Below are 18,540 nucleotides of genomic sequence, written 5' to 3' on the forward strand. Positions count from 1 at the left end.
CCAAAGTGCCGACAAGGCTGCTTGTCGTTTGGTCTAAGCACCAACCTCCTCCCCATCACCCCCTACTGAGACAACAGCTGAGCCCTCTTACTGTTACCGGCCACCAACCAAGCAGGGCACCCTGGGAAGGCCTGACCCCTGTCCCCCAGTGTTGTAAAAATGCCTACATTTGGAAGAGTTGTGATCATGTTCGTGTCCCTGTATTTTGAAAGGCGTCTCTGGGTGGCAAAGTTAATTCTTCCCCGACCTTGATACTCAACTAGTGTGGCAGGTATTCCCCACTCTCTGCCTGTGTATGTTTCTGTGTGTGTTCCTGTCTGTGCCAAGTGAGGAGAGGATTAAGTAGTGGTTAAGCATGGTAAAGCCCTTTTCAATTCCCTGTGCTCCAAACGTCACTGATAAGGCATTTGATTCATCACATTTGCTTTTCACATATGAACCACGTGTTTTGTCCCACGCTGATATTTTTCCGCACTTTAACAACCATCGAGAGCCACTCGTGTTGCTGCTCGAGATCGCTTACTTCCCCGGAGTGTATTGTTATGGTGAAAGTGCAATTTAGCCGTTTAACTGTGAAATTGCTGAGTCATAAAGGCCATTTGTGGTTTGGACGGAGGAGATGGCGTAATGGATACGTCTGTTGACAGGGAGGTGGGAGGTGGAGAGTGATGGCGGGATGGAGGGGGAGGCTGCGTGGGGTGAGAGAAGGAGATGGCAAGGTTATGAGCCCCAGAAGCTGAGGAATGTGGGTCGGAGCCAGAGATGATACCCCGTAGCAAATCTTTTAGTCTCACTCTCCGGACCTTGACCTGAACTTCCACCCGCCGCTGCCAAGTTGTTGCAGGATAATAAAGACAGTGGTGACGGGATCATTACATTTATCACTTTGTGGGGGTTTCTTTGTGTTGGTCCACATGAAGTGAAGTGTTTACATTTTGTCTGTCTCTTCCTTTAGCTGTTACAAATACTTTCAAATAATACAAAGGCTTCACTACTTCATTAAATGCAAACATTTCCAGACTACATTAAGGTTTGTGTTTTGGAGTGTTTGTGTTACCTCAGGATCGTGCAATTCTGGGTCTGGGTGTGTCTGTAAACAGATTTGTGTGTGTGGGGAGGTTTGCAGAGGGAACCTGGAATATTGCTGGATTCAATGATCTGGATAAGGGGAAGGTTTGCGTTGTACAACATACCCATGGCAACAATCAAGAAGCATATTGGTCATGCCATATTTCTATTTTTGAATTGAAGTGCCCTTCTTATAAATACACACGTCGAGCTGGAGCTTCTCAGATAAACATCACAGAGTTTGTGTCTTCTCCCTCTGTCAACATGACAGACTTATCTACTTATTTGCCTTTTAAGTCATTGATTTGCCTCTGATGCAGAAGAAGAAAGTTTGAAGCAGAACCTTTAAGTTTTTCTCTTATTTTATATTTCAGACTGCACAAGAACAGACTTGGGTGTCTGAAAGAAAGACTGTTTGTTCTTATAAAAATTCGAAATCAAATAAAGATCAAATCTGAGGTGGCTCACATGAACAGCTGACCTTTTATACCACACCGCAGAACTGAGTGTTCCTGAACTGTTTGGTGGTTTGGGAAATGGTAAAAGACCACCGTAGATAGTGAGTTTTGGCCACAACAAAAAAATCCATGATAAACTCAATATTTCATGGATGAAGGTGAAATTACATCTAAGTATAAGTCTAAATACATTATCTCTGTCAGTCCACTACAGTTTTAAACTCCCAAACCTTTTGTTTCCCAAAAGAAAAAAAAAACATCTAAGGTCAGGAGGAAACGTTGAGATCACTTGACACAGTTGGACTGTCACGGGAGTTCACAGGTAGGACCCAAACGCAAGACCACAGGAGACAGAAGTTAATGGAAACAGGTTTTATTTAGCCTGAATAACGACAGGAAGGTGTGGAGCCCGTGGTCCGACACCAGAGAGGCAGATCGACGGTGTGAGGCCCGTGGCTCGACACCGGAGGGCTGGCAGCTTGACGGCGTGTGTAGTCCGTGTAACACAAGGACGGCAGAGCGGCGGCGTGTAATCCGTAGACCACAAGGAGGGCAGAGGATGCCACGGGGTTGAAGCGGGTGAAAGACGGTACGACCTGACAACCCCAGACTGCAGGACCAGAGTTTATATAGAGACAGGGGAATCATTAGTGGGACCTGAGTCTGGTGTGTCAGGCTGCAGGAGGTGATCGGCTGGAGTGTCCTCAGCTGTGCACAATCAAGGGTGCGGCCATGGGAGGTGTCTGGAGGCAGAGGACAAACAGAGCACATGGCACACAATAACAAACAGGGGAATGATAGGACACATGAGGAGAGGAGATCAGGGGAAACACACAACGGGTCAGACAGGGATCCTGGATCCTGACATGGACAGGTTCGTGGTACAGAAGCAGGTGGACCCCCACCCAACTGTAAGACACAAATTGGGGACCTTTCCACAAACACAGGACCTGAACCATCACTGGGGCAAAAAAGAAGTGAATCCATAAACTGGCCTGCTAAGAGTCTTTAGAGTCAGATGATCGGCCGTTTCCTCAAAACACATTTGACTACAACCATGGCAGGCCATGAAGATTTCTTTATTCATTAAAAAAACAACTAACTAACTAACATATATCTGTGGAATCCTCCCACAATAATCGTTGGTAGTTCATGTGGACTTGCACATAACCTCAAGCATGGTTGAAGTTGAATCCCTGTTCACTACACCCTCATTATTGAATGACCCTGTCCAAGACGGAGCTCCGGCATGCGCCTCTTTTTTGGGTTGTAGTCCATGTTCAAGTTACACAAGTTTCAAAATCCTAAATGATTTGGGTTGAATCATGCTTGGATTATCGATAAGAGATTATGTCAGAAGCATACTCAGATTAGATGATTAGATGAATACATGGGGTAGGGCTGGGCGATATGGCCTAAAAAAAAAATCTCCGATTTTTTTACAAAAAATCCGATTCACGATTTAAATCGATTTTTTTCCCCCAAAATTTTTTGCAGATGACAGAAGCTGTTGAAAACAATTTTTTCTTTTATTTTGTGATGATTTTCCCAAGTAGGTTGATAAAAATAAAGTGCAAACAAAACCTGAACATTGTAGAAAGGTGCCTGTAGTATACAAAAAGTATTTGGTCACTCTTTTGTTTGCCTGAATCATTTAAATATAAAATTAAATTAAACATAACATTAAATGGCATTAAATAGTAGCCTTCCATTGTAAACAACTGTGCAAATGTAACTTTTTACAGTAAGCTTTTCTAACTGAATACACTGATACAAACACAGCATGAAATAAAATGTATATGACCCTTTAACATTCACATTTTCAAAAGTGCAACATCTGATCTAACATCAACATAACATATTTTGCACAGTAAATAAGTGCATGTAAACAAAATCAAGTGCATTCACAACATAACCAACAGTATTAAACAGTAGTGCATGTTTTTTCTAAATATTTTTTGCCAGGAAGACAAGCCTGTCTACTACCTCTGGCTTCAGGCATGCACGGTGGCATGTAACAATGCCCCCCCCCACACACTGAAAAGCCTCTCAGAGGGGGCACTTGTAGCTGGCACAGAGAGGTATTTCTTTGCTAAAGTACTTAGCCTTGGAAAGTTAAGTTGGTGACGCTTCCACCAGTCAAGTGGATCGGTGTCTGGGTCAACCTGCTGGACCACAGGTCAGTTGTTGCGGAGTAGAATGACATCCCCTCCAGCTCCGCAGAGATCCTTTGGCGTGTACTATTGTACAGCCGAGGCAAGGCAACGTCAGAAAAATGTTTACGGCTTGGTAGCACGTACCTGGGGTCCAAAGCTTTGAGACGGTGAATAAACCCCGGCTTTTCCACGGTGTATATGGGCACCATATCTTTTGCGATATACATCGCGACTGCATCCGTGATGGCTTTCCACCGGGCACTCTTCTTCTCATGCGGAGTACAGTTGGTGAAGCAGTGAAGCTGCTGGCCGCCATTGTTTTAGTTTGTAAACAATGCGCGCGCACTCTACTACGGGAAAAAGGGGTGGGGGCGATTTTCTCGATTTTCAATAAAACACATCGCCTTAAAGCACACATTCGAATTAATCGATTAAATCGATTTATCGCCCAGCCCTAACATGGGGCGTCACATGCTGCACAGTGTTGTTAAGGTGTCTTGCCAGAGGGAGCTTCACAACGACAGATTCCTCTCTCTCATACCTCGGATAGGTATGACATTATGGCTAATATTCAGACTAAGAATGGGATTTTCACTTTTCACTTAAACTCACTGTTCAGCTCTAATCCTGCACACTCTTCTCGCCTTAACTGAGCAACAGTTGCTCTGTATTTTTTTACCAGAAATGGTAGTATTGGACTGTTATGACACTGTATTTACAGAGGAGGATTGATAGAAAGAGCAGATCCGGCAGTAATTCAGAGGAGCTGAGAGTGCTTGTGTGTCCATACCCAGAGCCTTGAACCTCTTTCCTGGAAGAACAGATGCTTTATCCATCTTTTCCTTATGTTTCTGCTGGCGGTTTAACTCTGTCTACTAGCATACAATGATAAGTATTCATTGATGTAGCTGTTATTCTACTAAAGTATTCCACACTAAAAAGAGCGTAATAATCAGATAACTTTCGGGAAGCCGGTCACATCCCGTGGTTCACATCAGGAGCAGTTGAGATATGCTGATCTTTCAATGCATAGCTGAGTCTCGGGGTAGATTAAGACATTTTGACTGATACGAGAGCAGATCTCTTCTTCAAGTTACAGTCTCCATACGTCCAGCGGAAGTGATGTAATGGTGATGGAAGAGATAAGGCTTGATATGGAAACAGGAGAACAATAGAGAGCAGCTCTGTCTATTAGATAGCTATCATCTGAAGTGTCTGGTATGATTATGGGGCTAACAGGCTCCATTATCCATTAGGGGTTGTTGCAGACTTGGAAGTGAAGTGCAGGGATAAAGGCCGTCTTTCTCTGGTCTTTGGAATTTCCTCTTGTTCTCACACTTATTCTTTACTCCTGTAGTGCCGCCTCAATTATGTGTTTCTGATGTCAATGATGAGGGGTAATTTCCTCACTGGGAACAAACAACACCAACATATGTGGAGCATGCCCAGATGGAAAAGCCTTTGTTAAAAAGGATGTGAAACAGAGCTTACATGCACACACACTTCCTGTATATGCATACTCCCTGATGGATGCATTGTGTCTCCCTGTATAACAGTTATGGTAATGCTTCTTTGAATAAATTACGAACTCATAACGCAGATGCTTCCGTGTAACGCATTGGTCCATTTTTAAGAGAGCGCGAAAGACTTGGTTTTCTTCTTAAACTCAACCTCCGCTCTCCACAAATAGATTTGATTTTTTTGTGTATTTCTACTTATGTAGCAAAATGCTGACCTGTTGCCAGCACGGCCGTACCCACCATTGAGGTCGCCAAGGTCAAGGACCTCTGTATTTTGGGACTACAACTGCATTTCATTGAACAACCCTGTTTTGCACAATGACAAGAAATAAAACCTTGAACCTTGAGCGAATGTCTTCAAATTTGGCACAAACGTTCACTCGCACTCATGACTGATTCGAATTTGGTGGTCAAAGGTCACTGTTACCTCACAAAAGACGTGTTTGGCCATAACTCAAGAATAAATGCACTAATTGTGACTGAATTATGACTTACGATGAATTTCAGACTATTATCTAACAGGATAACGTTGCTTGCTAACATGACATTTTGGACGGACATGGATGTAAACTGCTACATATTTGGTTGGTACAAAGTGGCAGAGGTCGTTCCTTGTCCTCCCGTGCTGACGCTGTACCCAGATACCAGAGCACTCTTGAGAGAGACGCGAGGCTGACCCAGCCCCTTCTTGTCTTTGTGAGCATAAAAGGCAAGGAAGAGGCCTTCCTCCTTGTAGAAAGAATGGCTTTCTAAACCCCACATCCTGTGACACAGTGCTGCACATTCACAGAGGAGCAACCGGCAGAGCTGGAGTACTCAGAGCTCTGCAGCCGCTGACATGAACTGAACTGGCCCTTTCTCAGAGAAAACAAATGTGTGAACAAAGTAATTGTTTCTTTCATCCCCCCCCAACCCCCCGTCTAGCTCTGTTTCCACCAGCCCCTGACCATGCTCTCCCTCTCACTGCCTCAATACCAGATTTGTTATCAGAGAAAAAGTGCAAACTCTGTTCCAGATTATTGTCTATTTCTAGGGTAAAGGCATCCAAAACGGAGGCCGCTGCAAACAAGATGAAGTGCAGAGGTAGAGAACTTTCAGTTTGATGTCTATACTTGTACTGATCCTGTTCCTCTGGGATTGTAGAGGAATGTTTTGTTTTTGTTTTTCTTCACCATGGGGAACAATAACCACTCAGACCAGTGATGTGTGGGCGTGAACAGAGTCCTGCACACAAACCCAATAAGCCCATCTTTCCCGCTGGCTGAAACAACACAACTGTAGCAAGATGAATCTCAATTAGCTCGCCAGATTTCTAACTTTTCACACTTGTGTTTTATATGAGAGCCAAACAACGTATCCTGCATTTGAGAACGAAAACGTTTATTTTCTCATCAACAAGTCGGCTACACGGCAATGCTGCAATCAGCTGTTCCTGGGTGGAGTGCTCGGGTGTGCATGTGTGTGTTTGTGCAGTAGAGCCAGAAAGTCCCCTCTAAGGCCACATGAATAGTCTTAGATCAGTGTTTCTTAATTCTTTTAACGAGGTAACATTTCATTCACATAAACACTGACAGACACTGAGGAAGAACAAAGTTATAAAGATGACCCTTATATGGAAAATTCTGTTTGAATGTCTAAATCCCCTCTAATTGTCTGGGCAGAGGTTGGAGGTCAGCGGGATGAGCCTGTGAGGCTCATTTGTTGCTGCTCAGGCTGGGATGCAGATGGACTAGCTGATTAAGAGAAGTCAGGGACCTTTGTAATCTAAGGCAGGATTATTCTGTAGGATCTCTTCGAGGCATTCACGTGGAATTTGTCTGAAATGCAGTTGAGTGTTTGGTGTTGGTGATGATAACTAAACCATTGTAATGAAATATAATGATATTGAGTCATTGAATTGGTGGACTTTTTAGTGCTCTTTTGCTTCAGTCTAATCTCAACAACAGTATCAATCACATGTACACAGTGAGTGATAAGCAGAGAACCGTTTTCTGGAGCTCCTTCCACCCGCTGTATTTGACCCACCAGATCCAGTTCTGGAAGATCAGCCAATTCCAGAGTTTTCATTTCACCATACACATATAGTACAAGCGCACACACACACACACACACACACTCACAAAACATTATGCAGACCAGCAAGTCCTGAGAAATTGTCTGAAACAATTTTCGCATTAGTTGAGTTCATTTAGCATGTGAGACTTCCTGGTTAGACTGTTGATACTGCTGGTTCTGTTCCGCTAAAGAGGACTGTACAGTTCTCTTTGCATGTCCGCTGACATGTTCAACAACTTCTGCAGTCCCAGAGGATGAGCTTTTGTTTGCGGTTCTGTCCACAGTTAGCCATGTTTGGCTTCACTGAATTAAAGTAGGTTTGTGCTCATGTATGGTCATGATGGTTTATTGAGCTAAAGTAAAACGTTGACCTGCACGACGTTGATAAGTGGGTGATGTACTTGATGTTTTAACTTTTAGACCCCACCACTTTAGAGCCATGCATTTACAGCTCTTCTGGTCTTCTGGTCCCAAAATTGATGACAGGCAACATTAACCTGGTCATGCATGAGCAGACTGATGACTGACTGCTGTGTTTATTAATTGTGTGTGTGTGTGTGTGTGTGTGTGTGTGTGTGTGTGTGTGTGTGTGTGTGTGTGTGTGTGTGTGTGTGTGTGTGTGTGTGCATACCTACTTTCATATATATCATTTTGCGTAAACATTGCTCAGGCCTCATTTACTTCGAGTTTTAGCTTCTCCAAGGGGATAAAGATTTGATCTCACAAAGGTTGCTCAGTTTTATGGTATTAATCTTCACATGTGCTTTTGTGCAGACATGACTGCTTGTGCATTGTGTGTGTGTGTGTGTGTGTGTGTGTGTGTGTGTGTGTGTGTTTGTGTGGAGCTCCCTGCAGATGCATCTGCTTTTGGTTACAGAAGCCCTGAATTATTTCTCTTGTGTAGATGAAAACCTGCTGCCTGCAGCCAGAGCAGGACATGTTTTACATCAAGTTGGTCTCAGCAAATGAGCACTACAGGACTCCTTAAATAAAGGAAACAGAAAACATAGCAATGTTTTATTGCAGAATGTGTACATTGTATGTCTCCAGGTATAGGACTCTCAACTTGGCCTTTGGTTTCTCTGGAGCTTTGACATGTAACCACTGTGTGAGCTTATCTCTTTCAGACAAGTGGCTTCCCCTGTAAAACCACATGTTGTGCTGTTTTACACTTAAGTTTTTGTGTGAATTAAATGAGATACAATGTGCTTATTAGTGAGTTTTAGAAGTGCTAGTTGTCTGACTTTGCTACCGTTGAACAGAGCCAGTGGTTGTGATAAGCTAAGCTAATGGAGGGGGGGGGGGGGCTCTCCCTTTCCCTCTTCGCCGCCCCTGGTATGGCCTCTCACTTAATTGCAGTGAGAATGTAATCATAACTAATATGATGGTTATTGTCATTATTTCTTTTTTTATCATTATTATTAGTATATTGCTTTTGAAGCATGTATTTATTCATTACCACTGTAAACATTCCACCACATCTTTTACTACTCGGATACTCTTGCCTCTCATACAAACGTGCACACGCATAACCTACACAACCCGATCGAATTGTAATCTATTCTGCCGGACTCTTATCATTTCATTACCTACGTCATCATAACAGCTTTATGTTATTGTCTGTATGTCTCTCCTCCATGTTTCACAATATGAATTCATTTTTGTCATATTGCTTCTCCGATAACAAAAAGAAAGAATAAAAGGAAAATGGTTTTGCTTAACTTAATATCTATCTTGGTATTTTAGAAAAATGTTTCACATTGTAGCATTCCAATTTGTGCATGTGCTGCTCACCCACACATGTGTGTGTGTGTGTGTGTGTGTGTGTGTGTGTGTGTGTGTGTGTGTGTGTGTGTGTGTGTGTGTGTGTGTGTGTGCAATTCTAGGTTATTATTTCAAAGTATCATGAGTCTTAGGAATTAATTGAATCCATTTCATACAGTAATAAGGAGCATAATTGCGATGCCTTGATGGAATCTCATCTCATGATGCTTGTCTGATAACCATTACTGTATGTCAGGAGGTTGTATCTAAATGTCAGCTTCTTACTGGTGTTTAGTCTGGTCTTGTGTGTTTGTGATATGTGTATAGAAGAAGAGGGGATTTGAAATGGCATATGCTCCATCACTTTATGTGGCTCAGCCGCTCCAGGAGGCCCCGGTGGTTTGTGAGGTACTACGCAAGCGGTGGGAAGTTATGGCAAGAATGTGATGTTATTCTAAGAAAAGTCTGTAGATGACCTTCACCAGATGTTTGTGCGATCTTCAGTTCCCCTTAACGTGATAGCAAAGACACATCCAGCTGTTGTAAATGTTCAATCAAAGTGGAGCACTCCAGTGATGGGAACGTTTCTACCCCCATGTGGTTAAAACCAGTACTGCTGCTATACTTAGTGAAATCTGTGAAAACATTGTAATTATGACACACAAGATGACAGAGTTGAACATTTAAGGAAACATTTAAGCATAAAGTTTGCAGGTTGGCTCCAATACATGGGGGGGGGGGGGGGGATTTGGGCAAGAAGAACATGGGGCAGTGAGTCATGCAGTCACAGCAAGCTGAAGGACAAACTGACTGACTTCTGCAACAAAGACTTTGGCCCTATTTGTAAGTTTAGGAAAATCCAGCTGCCTTTTCCATCCATTGTTTATCCTTTGACTTCAGTTAAGAAGCCTCAAGTCTCTAATTTGATGTTTTATGAGAACTGTCAGGTCAAGAATGAAGTTTGAGTCTGTGTATTGTATTGATTGGTTGTTGGAAAGTTCAGAAATTATTTTCGCTGAAGGCCCCAGAGATATACTGAAATGACATCACAGATTTGATTGTAAGTAATGGGAACCAGTAGTTTTCAACTCAAGGTCCATTTAGTTCATGTTCTGGAGCTTTCCTTCATATCACATGGTCTTCGTGAGCAGATTGTGTTTGCCCAGTTGTCATGGACTTGCAAATGTTCATATTTAAATGTCCATCAAACTCCCTCTGCGAAGGAAGATCATGTTGTATGATTGAAATGAAAGCTCTGGAACTGCTGCTACAGAGAATATACCTTGTGGTGAGTTTGTTTTGTCAGTTAGAGTATTGTACATCCTTTATCTCTGTCCAGTAAGGTGAGGTCAATGGCCACATGAAATTTAAATCTGGGAAACGTCAGAAAAGATTTAAAATGTGCGATCCAGCCTATTCTGTAGCTGTAGCTGCGCTTGCCTCAGCCACCACGACGCTGCTCTTGCTGTGGCTCTTTTTAGGATCCGGTTATGCAACAGCTCTATATACTCACCCTTGGTTTACATTAAGAGTGTTTGTGTTAATGTCTGGCTCTCTGGAGCTGCCTCTGTTGCTCCGTAAAGTAAACATTACTCATCACTTCCTCTCTCCTGGGCTCATCTCAGTGCTGTGATGTATCTAATGATGTCAGACATATCAAGCAGGTGTTATTGAAACATCAGGCCTTTTGGGAGGAAGCCTGAACTGATGTAACCTCCAGGACTGAGATACAGCGGCCTACACTGTGGAAGGCCTGTGGACGTGCCCGTGTGCACCACGATGCCACAGATCGCTCTCATCCCTCCCACCCCATCTTCCGCCTCTGTTGGAATTGTATGCTTTCTGTCTCAGATTCTGTCAAAGCAAACCCTCAGTCCTGTGTTTCCCTGCCAGCTCCGGACAGCTTAAACAATCACAAACACACAATTATGATGAGGCACTGTTTTTGCGCAGCGCCCAAGAAAGGTAAACACTCTGCCAGCACACGTCATATTGATTTTTCACAGTTTGGAGACATCCAGGCCTGCCATCCAGACTCAGGAATGACATAAACACTTGTCCAGAGGCACGTCAGACTGTCTGCGGCGGAGCTCGGCTGCATCTGATACAGTTCCTCGAGGGCTCAGTGACTCACCAGCCGCTGTATATTCACAGTGGACACTAACACTCATCACTGCAGAATCGCAGGCTTCTGCTCAGTCTGTTTGCTCTGTGGAAGATCATGCTGTTTGTGTAGAGTATGACATCATCTTCATCTCCTCCTTCTCTCACAATCTGACTCTCCAGCTCTCACACCATGTAACCGTGCTGGACGTCTGTGCCACAATGTAAAAATATTCCATAATAAGTAAAGATACAGCGTTTAAAATGTTTTGAGGAATTTAAGAATTTGCATAATGCGACCTCACTGCGAGGATCTGATGGGGATCATTTAATGTAAGGTATAACATTGGGAGACAGTAACTGCAATACTCAACTAGTACAAACAAACACGCTCCCTCATTCTTTATCGATATTCATTTTATATTCAAGACAGTTTATAAAAGTGTGTTTTTGTTGTACAATGCATCAAAACACGGTTTAAATGTAGTCTTAGATAGATTTTGAAGAGTATCAATAGTAGTTTTTTTTATGCGGGTCAGTCTGTTGTAAGGTCAGTATGTGGTGGGGTACAAACTGTAAAATATCCCTCTTACATGTAGTGAAGTAAAAGTACCTGTATCTCAACATTTTACAGATCTTGAGTAAATGTGTTTTATCTTCCACCACTGTCCGCACGTTCTTTTCATCTCAGGCGCGTGTGTGTAATCTGGTAAGGCTATCATCCGTCATGACGTCGGCCTTTGGAAATGGAAATGGTATTCATGCTCGATAATCAGACCTGTCATCATTCGATATACCTGCGGATCTGTATGAGGTCCTCTTAAGATCCCTTTTCAGACATCCACTCAATGGCTGCAAGACTCATGAGCATCATGTTCTTTTTGTGCAGATGTCAGTTGGGTGTGTGTGCCATCTCTCCCATCTGGTGTTTGGGTTTATGAAGGTGCATAGTGGACGTAGAAGGAAAACAAACAGGAAAAATCTGAGAAGCACTATTTTGATCCACCTGCAGATTACTGAGCGGTGTTTGGAGATTCAGCAGTAGATCACAGTGGTGTTTTTTCTTTCTTCACACATGAGCGCACCTTCGTCATCGTGCGCCAGTTTGAGGCTTGAGTTACGAACATGCAGGAATGTCTGCTCGGTTAAGTTGCGCCTTAAAGAGGATGGAGAAAACTGCCGAAAGGAAAAGAAAATCAGAGACAGAAAGCAACAGGTGACTGAGAGAATACTTAAGCAATGCTTAAACATGAGCAGCTGTGATTTATTTGACTGGTGCTGACAATATGCAAGTGTCAGGTGTCCCTTCATTGCATCAGCGTGCCTGAACTCCCTTGGTAAATTGTCAAAATCATGTTAATCCAGCACCAGGAGCCCTTATTGCTGCGTGCCAGCAATTTTGCCGTAATAAAACACACATGTGCTTCATTCTGAGAGTTCATTTTCCGTTTCCTCTGTTTGTCTTATGACACTGATCTGATCTGAAGCAGGTGTTCCTGAAGTTTTCTTTAAGTGGCATAATAGGAATAAATCCTGTGAAAAAAAAAACCACTCAAGGGACCAGAAGTTAAGAGGTGTGATAGAGTGAGTTCGACGTGTTTGAGAGAGCAGGAATGAGAATATTTAGCAGGCCACACGTGTTGTAATAGCATAGATGAGAACAAGTGCTCTTGCTCAGGGCTGAACGTCCTGAGAGTGGGGTCTGTTTTCTGAGCTTTCCCATGGTTTTAGAGCCACACATTGATTCAGTTATCTGGTATGTTGGAGAGGATTGCATGTAAGTAGGAAGACATGGGACATGTTTAATATTTGGACAGGACACAGAGTTATAGAAAATGTAAAATTAAGAGTGACTTATTTATGAGATGCCAGGTTTAGAAAGTTGGGAGAGGATCATGATTAAGGGGGATGGAGCCATTTATTTGCTGTGTATGTGTGTGAGAACAAGAGGCAGACGGAGAGAAATATTTGTGTGTAGTGTAGCTGTTCACTGTCTGCCCAAGCTTGCTGAGCCCGTCCAAAGCTCTGACAGGCTTTTGGCTGGACGCCTTCCACGTGAGTCCAGCAACAGCTGGATGATGGAGAGAAAAGGAGGAGGGGAGCAATGAGAGCGAGCGAGAGAGAGAGAGAGAGAGAGAGAGAGAGAGAGAGAGAGAGAGAGCCACGGCATAGCAGGCCAGTTCCCAGGCTCCATCCTCTGGAGACCCCAGCGGAGAGGAAGCAGGGTGGAGTGGGCGGGTGGGGGGAGTTGGGAGGGCTGAAAGGGACAGCTGCATTGATGTTGTGCCTGCGTGTAGTAATCAGCGACGCTCGATGTGGCTTCAAAGTAACATGATTGCACTAAAGAAAGCCATCCTTCATTTAAGCCTTTCAATAAGTCATCGATAGAATTAAAGCGGCTATAGTTCATTAACAATGAACTACAATTATCAACGGATCTGATGACAAGTGTACGTGAACGAGGTCGCTTGGTGACAAGCCCACTGAGAACCTTCACCCCACTGCAGCTCTACGGAGTGTTTTAGCATCTTTCAGCTCACTGTTTTGGTTTTACTGTCAGCAACTTGGCTGTTTTGGTTCACTGTCGGTGCTTAAACAAAGCAGCAAGAGCTCTAAAGACCAACAGTATGGAGGTAAAATCAGAGTGAATGTTAGATTTACTGTAGATTCACCAGTCAAAAACTCTGATGATGCAACTGAGGGCATCCATCTCTGTTTTTTAATTTAAAAGAATCAGCAGAGTTTTTTGATTTGTCAACGCTCACCTGTGAGACAGATCAGCAGAGTCGCATGAAAACACTGCAGAAGTCGGTCTGGCCGCTCACTGTGGTGATTTTCAGCGTCAGTGGGGATATCTATGAACCACCTGACAGAGGCAGGACACGAGCATGCTATAAAAGAATGATTAACAACAGAAGTCTGATGGGTGACATCAAGTGACTCTCAGCGGTTGGCTGTTATACTCAGCTGCACTGTCTTCATTTTTTTGCTCCTCTCTTGATGATTATAGTTGTCTTGTTTTGTCACACTCTCTTTCCCAAATATTTTGTCTTCCACGTGACGTATCATTCATAAGTATGTTTCTCTTCATCCTCAGGGCTGCGGGGCATCGTGTGGAAAATGCGACTGCAGTGGTGTGAAAGGAGCAAAGGTGAGATTTTCATTTGTCACCGTCAATCAATGCTTGTGCATTTTCTTCACTTATTTGATATCAAACCACCTTGTTCGTTTGCAGTGTGCAGGGGGCTTTTTAAGTTCACAGCCGACTGAAGCAGTCGTGGCAGTGCTTGCTATGTTCTGACTGATGGGTCAGCTCAGTGGGACAGACTGCAGCTGGGCCTGGGTGGAAAAGCAGTGGATGGGTCTCAGTCACGGAGCAGAGACCAGGACGGGAACAACGATCAGTTTGAATTAGAGCATGTCCGGACACACAGCTGGGCCGAGGGCCTTACTCCCATCAGAGGGAGGCTCTCATATACAGTACAGATGCACAAGTGGTGGGGGCACTGGCCTGAACTGGCCATAAGCCTTTGAGCTGTCAGCAGCAGCATGAATGTTAATCCCTGTCCTGAAACGTGAAAAGTTGGTATTATTAAGGGTCTTTGGTAAAGGCGGTTTTGTTGTTACTTCATTTTTTCTCTTCTCTAAAGCAATTGCTTAGGGACACACAGACAATTGCTTAACACACACACAGACGGTCAATGCCTGATATGTCTCATTCAATCAGTGACGAGTATATTTATGGGACAGCAACTAGGAAAGAAAAAATAAGAACATTTCTGACTTTCCTCTTATTTTTGCCTTTTTGCAAGTGAATTATGGGATATTTGTGTACTTCTTAATCACAAAAAATCCCTCTTTGGTTGAATTGGTCACAACCAGTAGACATGAGGGGTCACTAGTCACATTGCTTTGTTTTATGTTGTCGCAAGAAAAGTAAATTGGGAACCACTGCTATTAAAGTTCATTTGTTTTTCCACTGCAGCTCCTGCTGTGAGTGTACATGAGTTATTGGCTCAGTTATATCAGAAGACTGCAGTGTGTTATCCATCCTCTTTGTGCAACAGTCTGGCCTTTTATGGCTCATTCTTACAGCAACAGTAGCCCCACAAAAACAACAGATGTACTCACTGTGTTCAATGGAGCTCGGCCAACCCACTGTGGATTCAAAGCACTCCTGTGTTTTGAAACGTTTCTGAAAGGCCCCAAAAAACCCCATGTGAGCTTTATTTCCAATGATGTCACTTGTTGCACAACAGGAGTTGCCGTGGTAACCCGATTGATGATTTCCCACGGTTCAAAATACAGTTTTTCTCCCGACTGATTGAAGTCAGATGTGTTGTGGTCAGAGAATGGAAATGGACCCAAAAGGTTTCAGTATGTTACACATGACGTTCTCATGCTTGACAGCTCAGAGAGGGTCTTGAAGATTACTGGAGCGGGTCCTTCAAAAACACAATGCTGCCATCTAGTGGCAGGTAGTGGGAACAGCATCCAGTCACACTGAGTCACTGTGATTGGTTGTGACCAAAAGTTGTTTTTATTGTTTTGTGTTTTTGTTGACATTGCGCATAATTCAACAATCAAAACAATAGTTTTCATTATGAAGTTAAATGCCATTTAAAAAAATATATTTTTATAAAAATAAGTGCTTATCCTTTGATTTTTGGCAATGGATTGACCAACATCTATGTAAACGAGCAGAAGAAAGAATGAAATGTTATTTTGTAGTTTGCTATGTTATAGATACATTTAGTCACACAGATTTTTCCAATTATATTCATTTTTATGACAATTTAACAATTATGAACGAAGGATGAAATCATAAGCTCTTACAGGTAAAGTGATCTCAGTTGACCTGAATGCATGATATGCACATTTTTGAATGCATCAAAAAAAATGGAATCCCTTTAAATCCATTATGGATTATAATGTTACTACAACAATTGATACAAATACAGCAACTCAATCTAAGACTGAGTTAAGCCATTCAGTATCGAATTGCATAGTTACTGTTCCCCATTCAATTTGCTTTGGGTATCAAACCCATGTCTGATCAATTTATGAAATTATGAAAGGTCTTAAATCTGTTTTAAAGGTTCTGTGCCTTAAATTGTTCCTTGTAATCTCAGTAAATATGAATATTTACTTCCTTACATCATTAACCTGACGGTCTGTGCTTCACAGGGTGAGCGTGGATTTCCTGGTCTTCACGGTAATATGGGATTTCCAGGGATACATGGACCTGAAGGTCCTCCAGGACCAATGGGCCCCGCGGTCAGTACACACACACACACACACACACACACACACACACACACACACATACACGTTTTTGATACATGGTGGGGACGCCTGTGTAGAGGTTACGCGTGGGGACCTCATTTTCTGAATGGAATAACGGCATACTTTTCATCACATAAATTTTGTTTTGGTCCTGGGAACCAAAATATCAACTCAAGTATCAAAACTTCTCAAATTTAAAAAACTGAATTTTTGTCTGGTGTTTCTATCCCAGCGGGGACGCTCCTATCATGTCATAATACAAACCACCACCAGGGGACACTGTTAAAAATGTGTCTTTCAAGCCTATATACGGAATTCAAGCCTATATAAGGTATTCAAGCCTATATAAGGTATTCAATGGAGGGTAAGTTTATAGAAACTAGAGCTTTATTTAAAAAAAAGAGTTGTTTCTGTATTATATTTTGTTAATTCATTTAATATTGCATTTGTGGATTCACCATTAAATGTTGTAATTGTATAATGACTCATCTGTGTATATTGAACTCCACTCAATGTAAATGTCAGATCAGAATCAGAAATGTTCAAACTTCACAGCTTTATTTCAAAGTTCTGTGCATTTTTCAGATATAGTACACTGAATATTACAGTTGAAAGCATTACAGTTTTGATACTGTGATATTCAGTGCTTTGTATTTCAGTTGAAAAAAAAACCTACAAATGATGGAGCTGAATATCACAGTATCACAACTGCAATGCTCTCAGCATAATATTTCAAAGTAGTATTTCACTTGCAAAACAAATACTGAACTTGACTACTACAATACTTAAATTGTAATTCTGTAAACATTATTTCAACACTTACTGTTTCAAAACCTTTCAATGCCTCACAACTGTTGTGTACAACTTCTATTACAACTGCACTGCAATGTACACTTTTTAAGTGTAGTGAAATGGTTTTAAATAACAAAAAATACAACGAAAATATGTTTGTGTATCACAAAATAGATTCGTACAACTTTAATGCCGTAACGCAAATAGAAATATTCAAATATTTAACAAAGAAAACGAGGAATGTCAAAGAGAACAGGCACGATTATGAATTCTTCAAAAAAAACAAAAAAAAAATATTGAACAACGTCCAGCAACAGAAGTGCATAAATGTCCAGCAAAGATTGTACCTGTAGTCTTCCATCTGAACACAATAGTGCACAAATGTAAAAGCTTACCTTTCTTGCAAAGACTTTCGCTTTAGTGCATCAATTCGGTTTTTTGTGTAAAATTTCACTGCCTCCCACCTCCTTCCTTTGAGAGCTAGTGGTGACGTCTGAATGCATTCCAGGAACCTTCCAAGATCTGATGTGGTCCATGAGTGTTTTTTCCACAGCCTGGATTTCGTCATTGGTCCACTTCTGTTTTTTTGTTTGTGATGACCCTGAATAAAATGAGACAGTAATTTAATGTTATTCAAAAACCAGCAAGTACTGAGGCTATAATGTTGTATCGATCTTGACTGTAGCAGTACACAAAATACGAGTAGAACAACCTGTAGTTGCAGTAACATAAGTATTTGGAGCAACAGTGTCTAATACAAAAATAGAACTCGCAGCAGAAATATAGACGGTAGTTGCAGAAGTATGAACAAAGACACGGTTTACTAACACTAGCTTCAGTATTACATGACACAAGTGGAGTACTTCATTTAAAACAACTGGTCATTGTCCATTTAGTCCAGAGGACATTATGTGATTTAGGACTAGATGAGATCTACTGACCTGAACAAATGAGTCCTTTACATAGATGATTCTGAATTCAATATACTGGATGATGTGAAATTATATTTCCTTACGTAATGATGCCAGTTACTTTAATATGGTGTTTCATTAGCCTCAAAACCTGGGCACACAAAAACCAGGTGCGTGATAGAAACGCACAGAGTAATATTGAAAGTTAAAGTATACTCACTATGCAGAATGGACAAAATAATATATTTATAGTAGGCTGAAATCATTGGATAATAATTATCGATGCATTAATGAATGTATCACTTTAATGTTGCAGCTGGTAAAGGTGGAGCTCATTTGAACTACTTAATACACGTATTAACTAAGTTACATACTACATAACGATACATGATAGTTTATTAGTTTATTTCTATTTTGGATAGGGAAT

At 42.0% G+C, this 18,540-nt stretch overlaps 1 protein-coding gene across 1 annotated transcript in view; it reads left to right on the forward strand.

The window, feature by feature from the left end:
• The window catches only part of col4a1 (collagen, type IV, alpha 1), a 48,801-nt gene that overhangs the window by 3,992 nt on the left and 26,269 nt on the right, over positions 1 to 18,540 (forward strand). The window contains exons 3-4 of the mRNA XM_079277299.1: positions 14,222 to 14,275; positions 16,312 to 16,401. Of these exons, the coding sequence (XP_079133425.1) occupies positions 14,222 to 14,275; positions 16,312 to 16,401 (144 nt within the window). The remainder of the gene's footprint in view (positions 1 to 14,221; positions 14,276 to 16,311; positions 16,402 to 18,540) is intronic.

The sequence above is a fragment of the Melanostigma gelatinosum genome, assembly GCF_949748355.1.
Source record: "Melanostigma gelatinosum genome assembly, chromosome: 10".
Classification (NCBI taxonomy): domain Eukaryota; kingdom Metazoa; phylum Chordata; class Actinopteri; order Perciformes; family Zoarcidae; genus Melanostigma; species Melanostigma gelatinosum.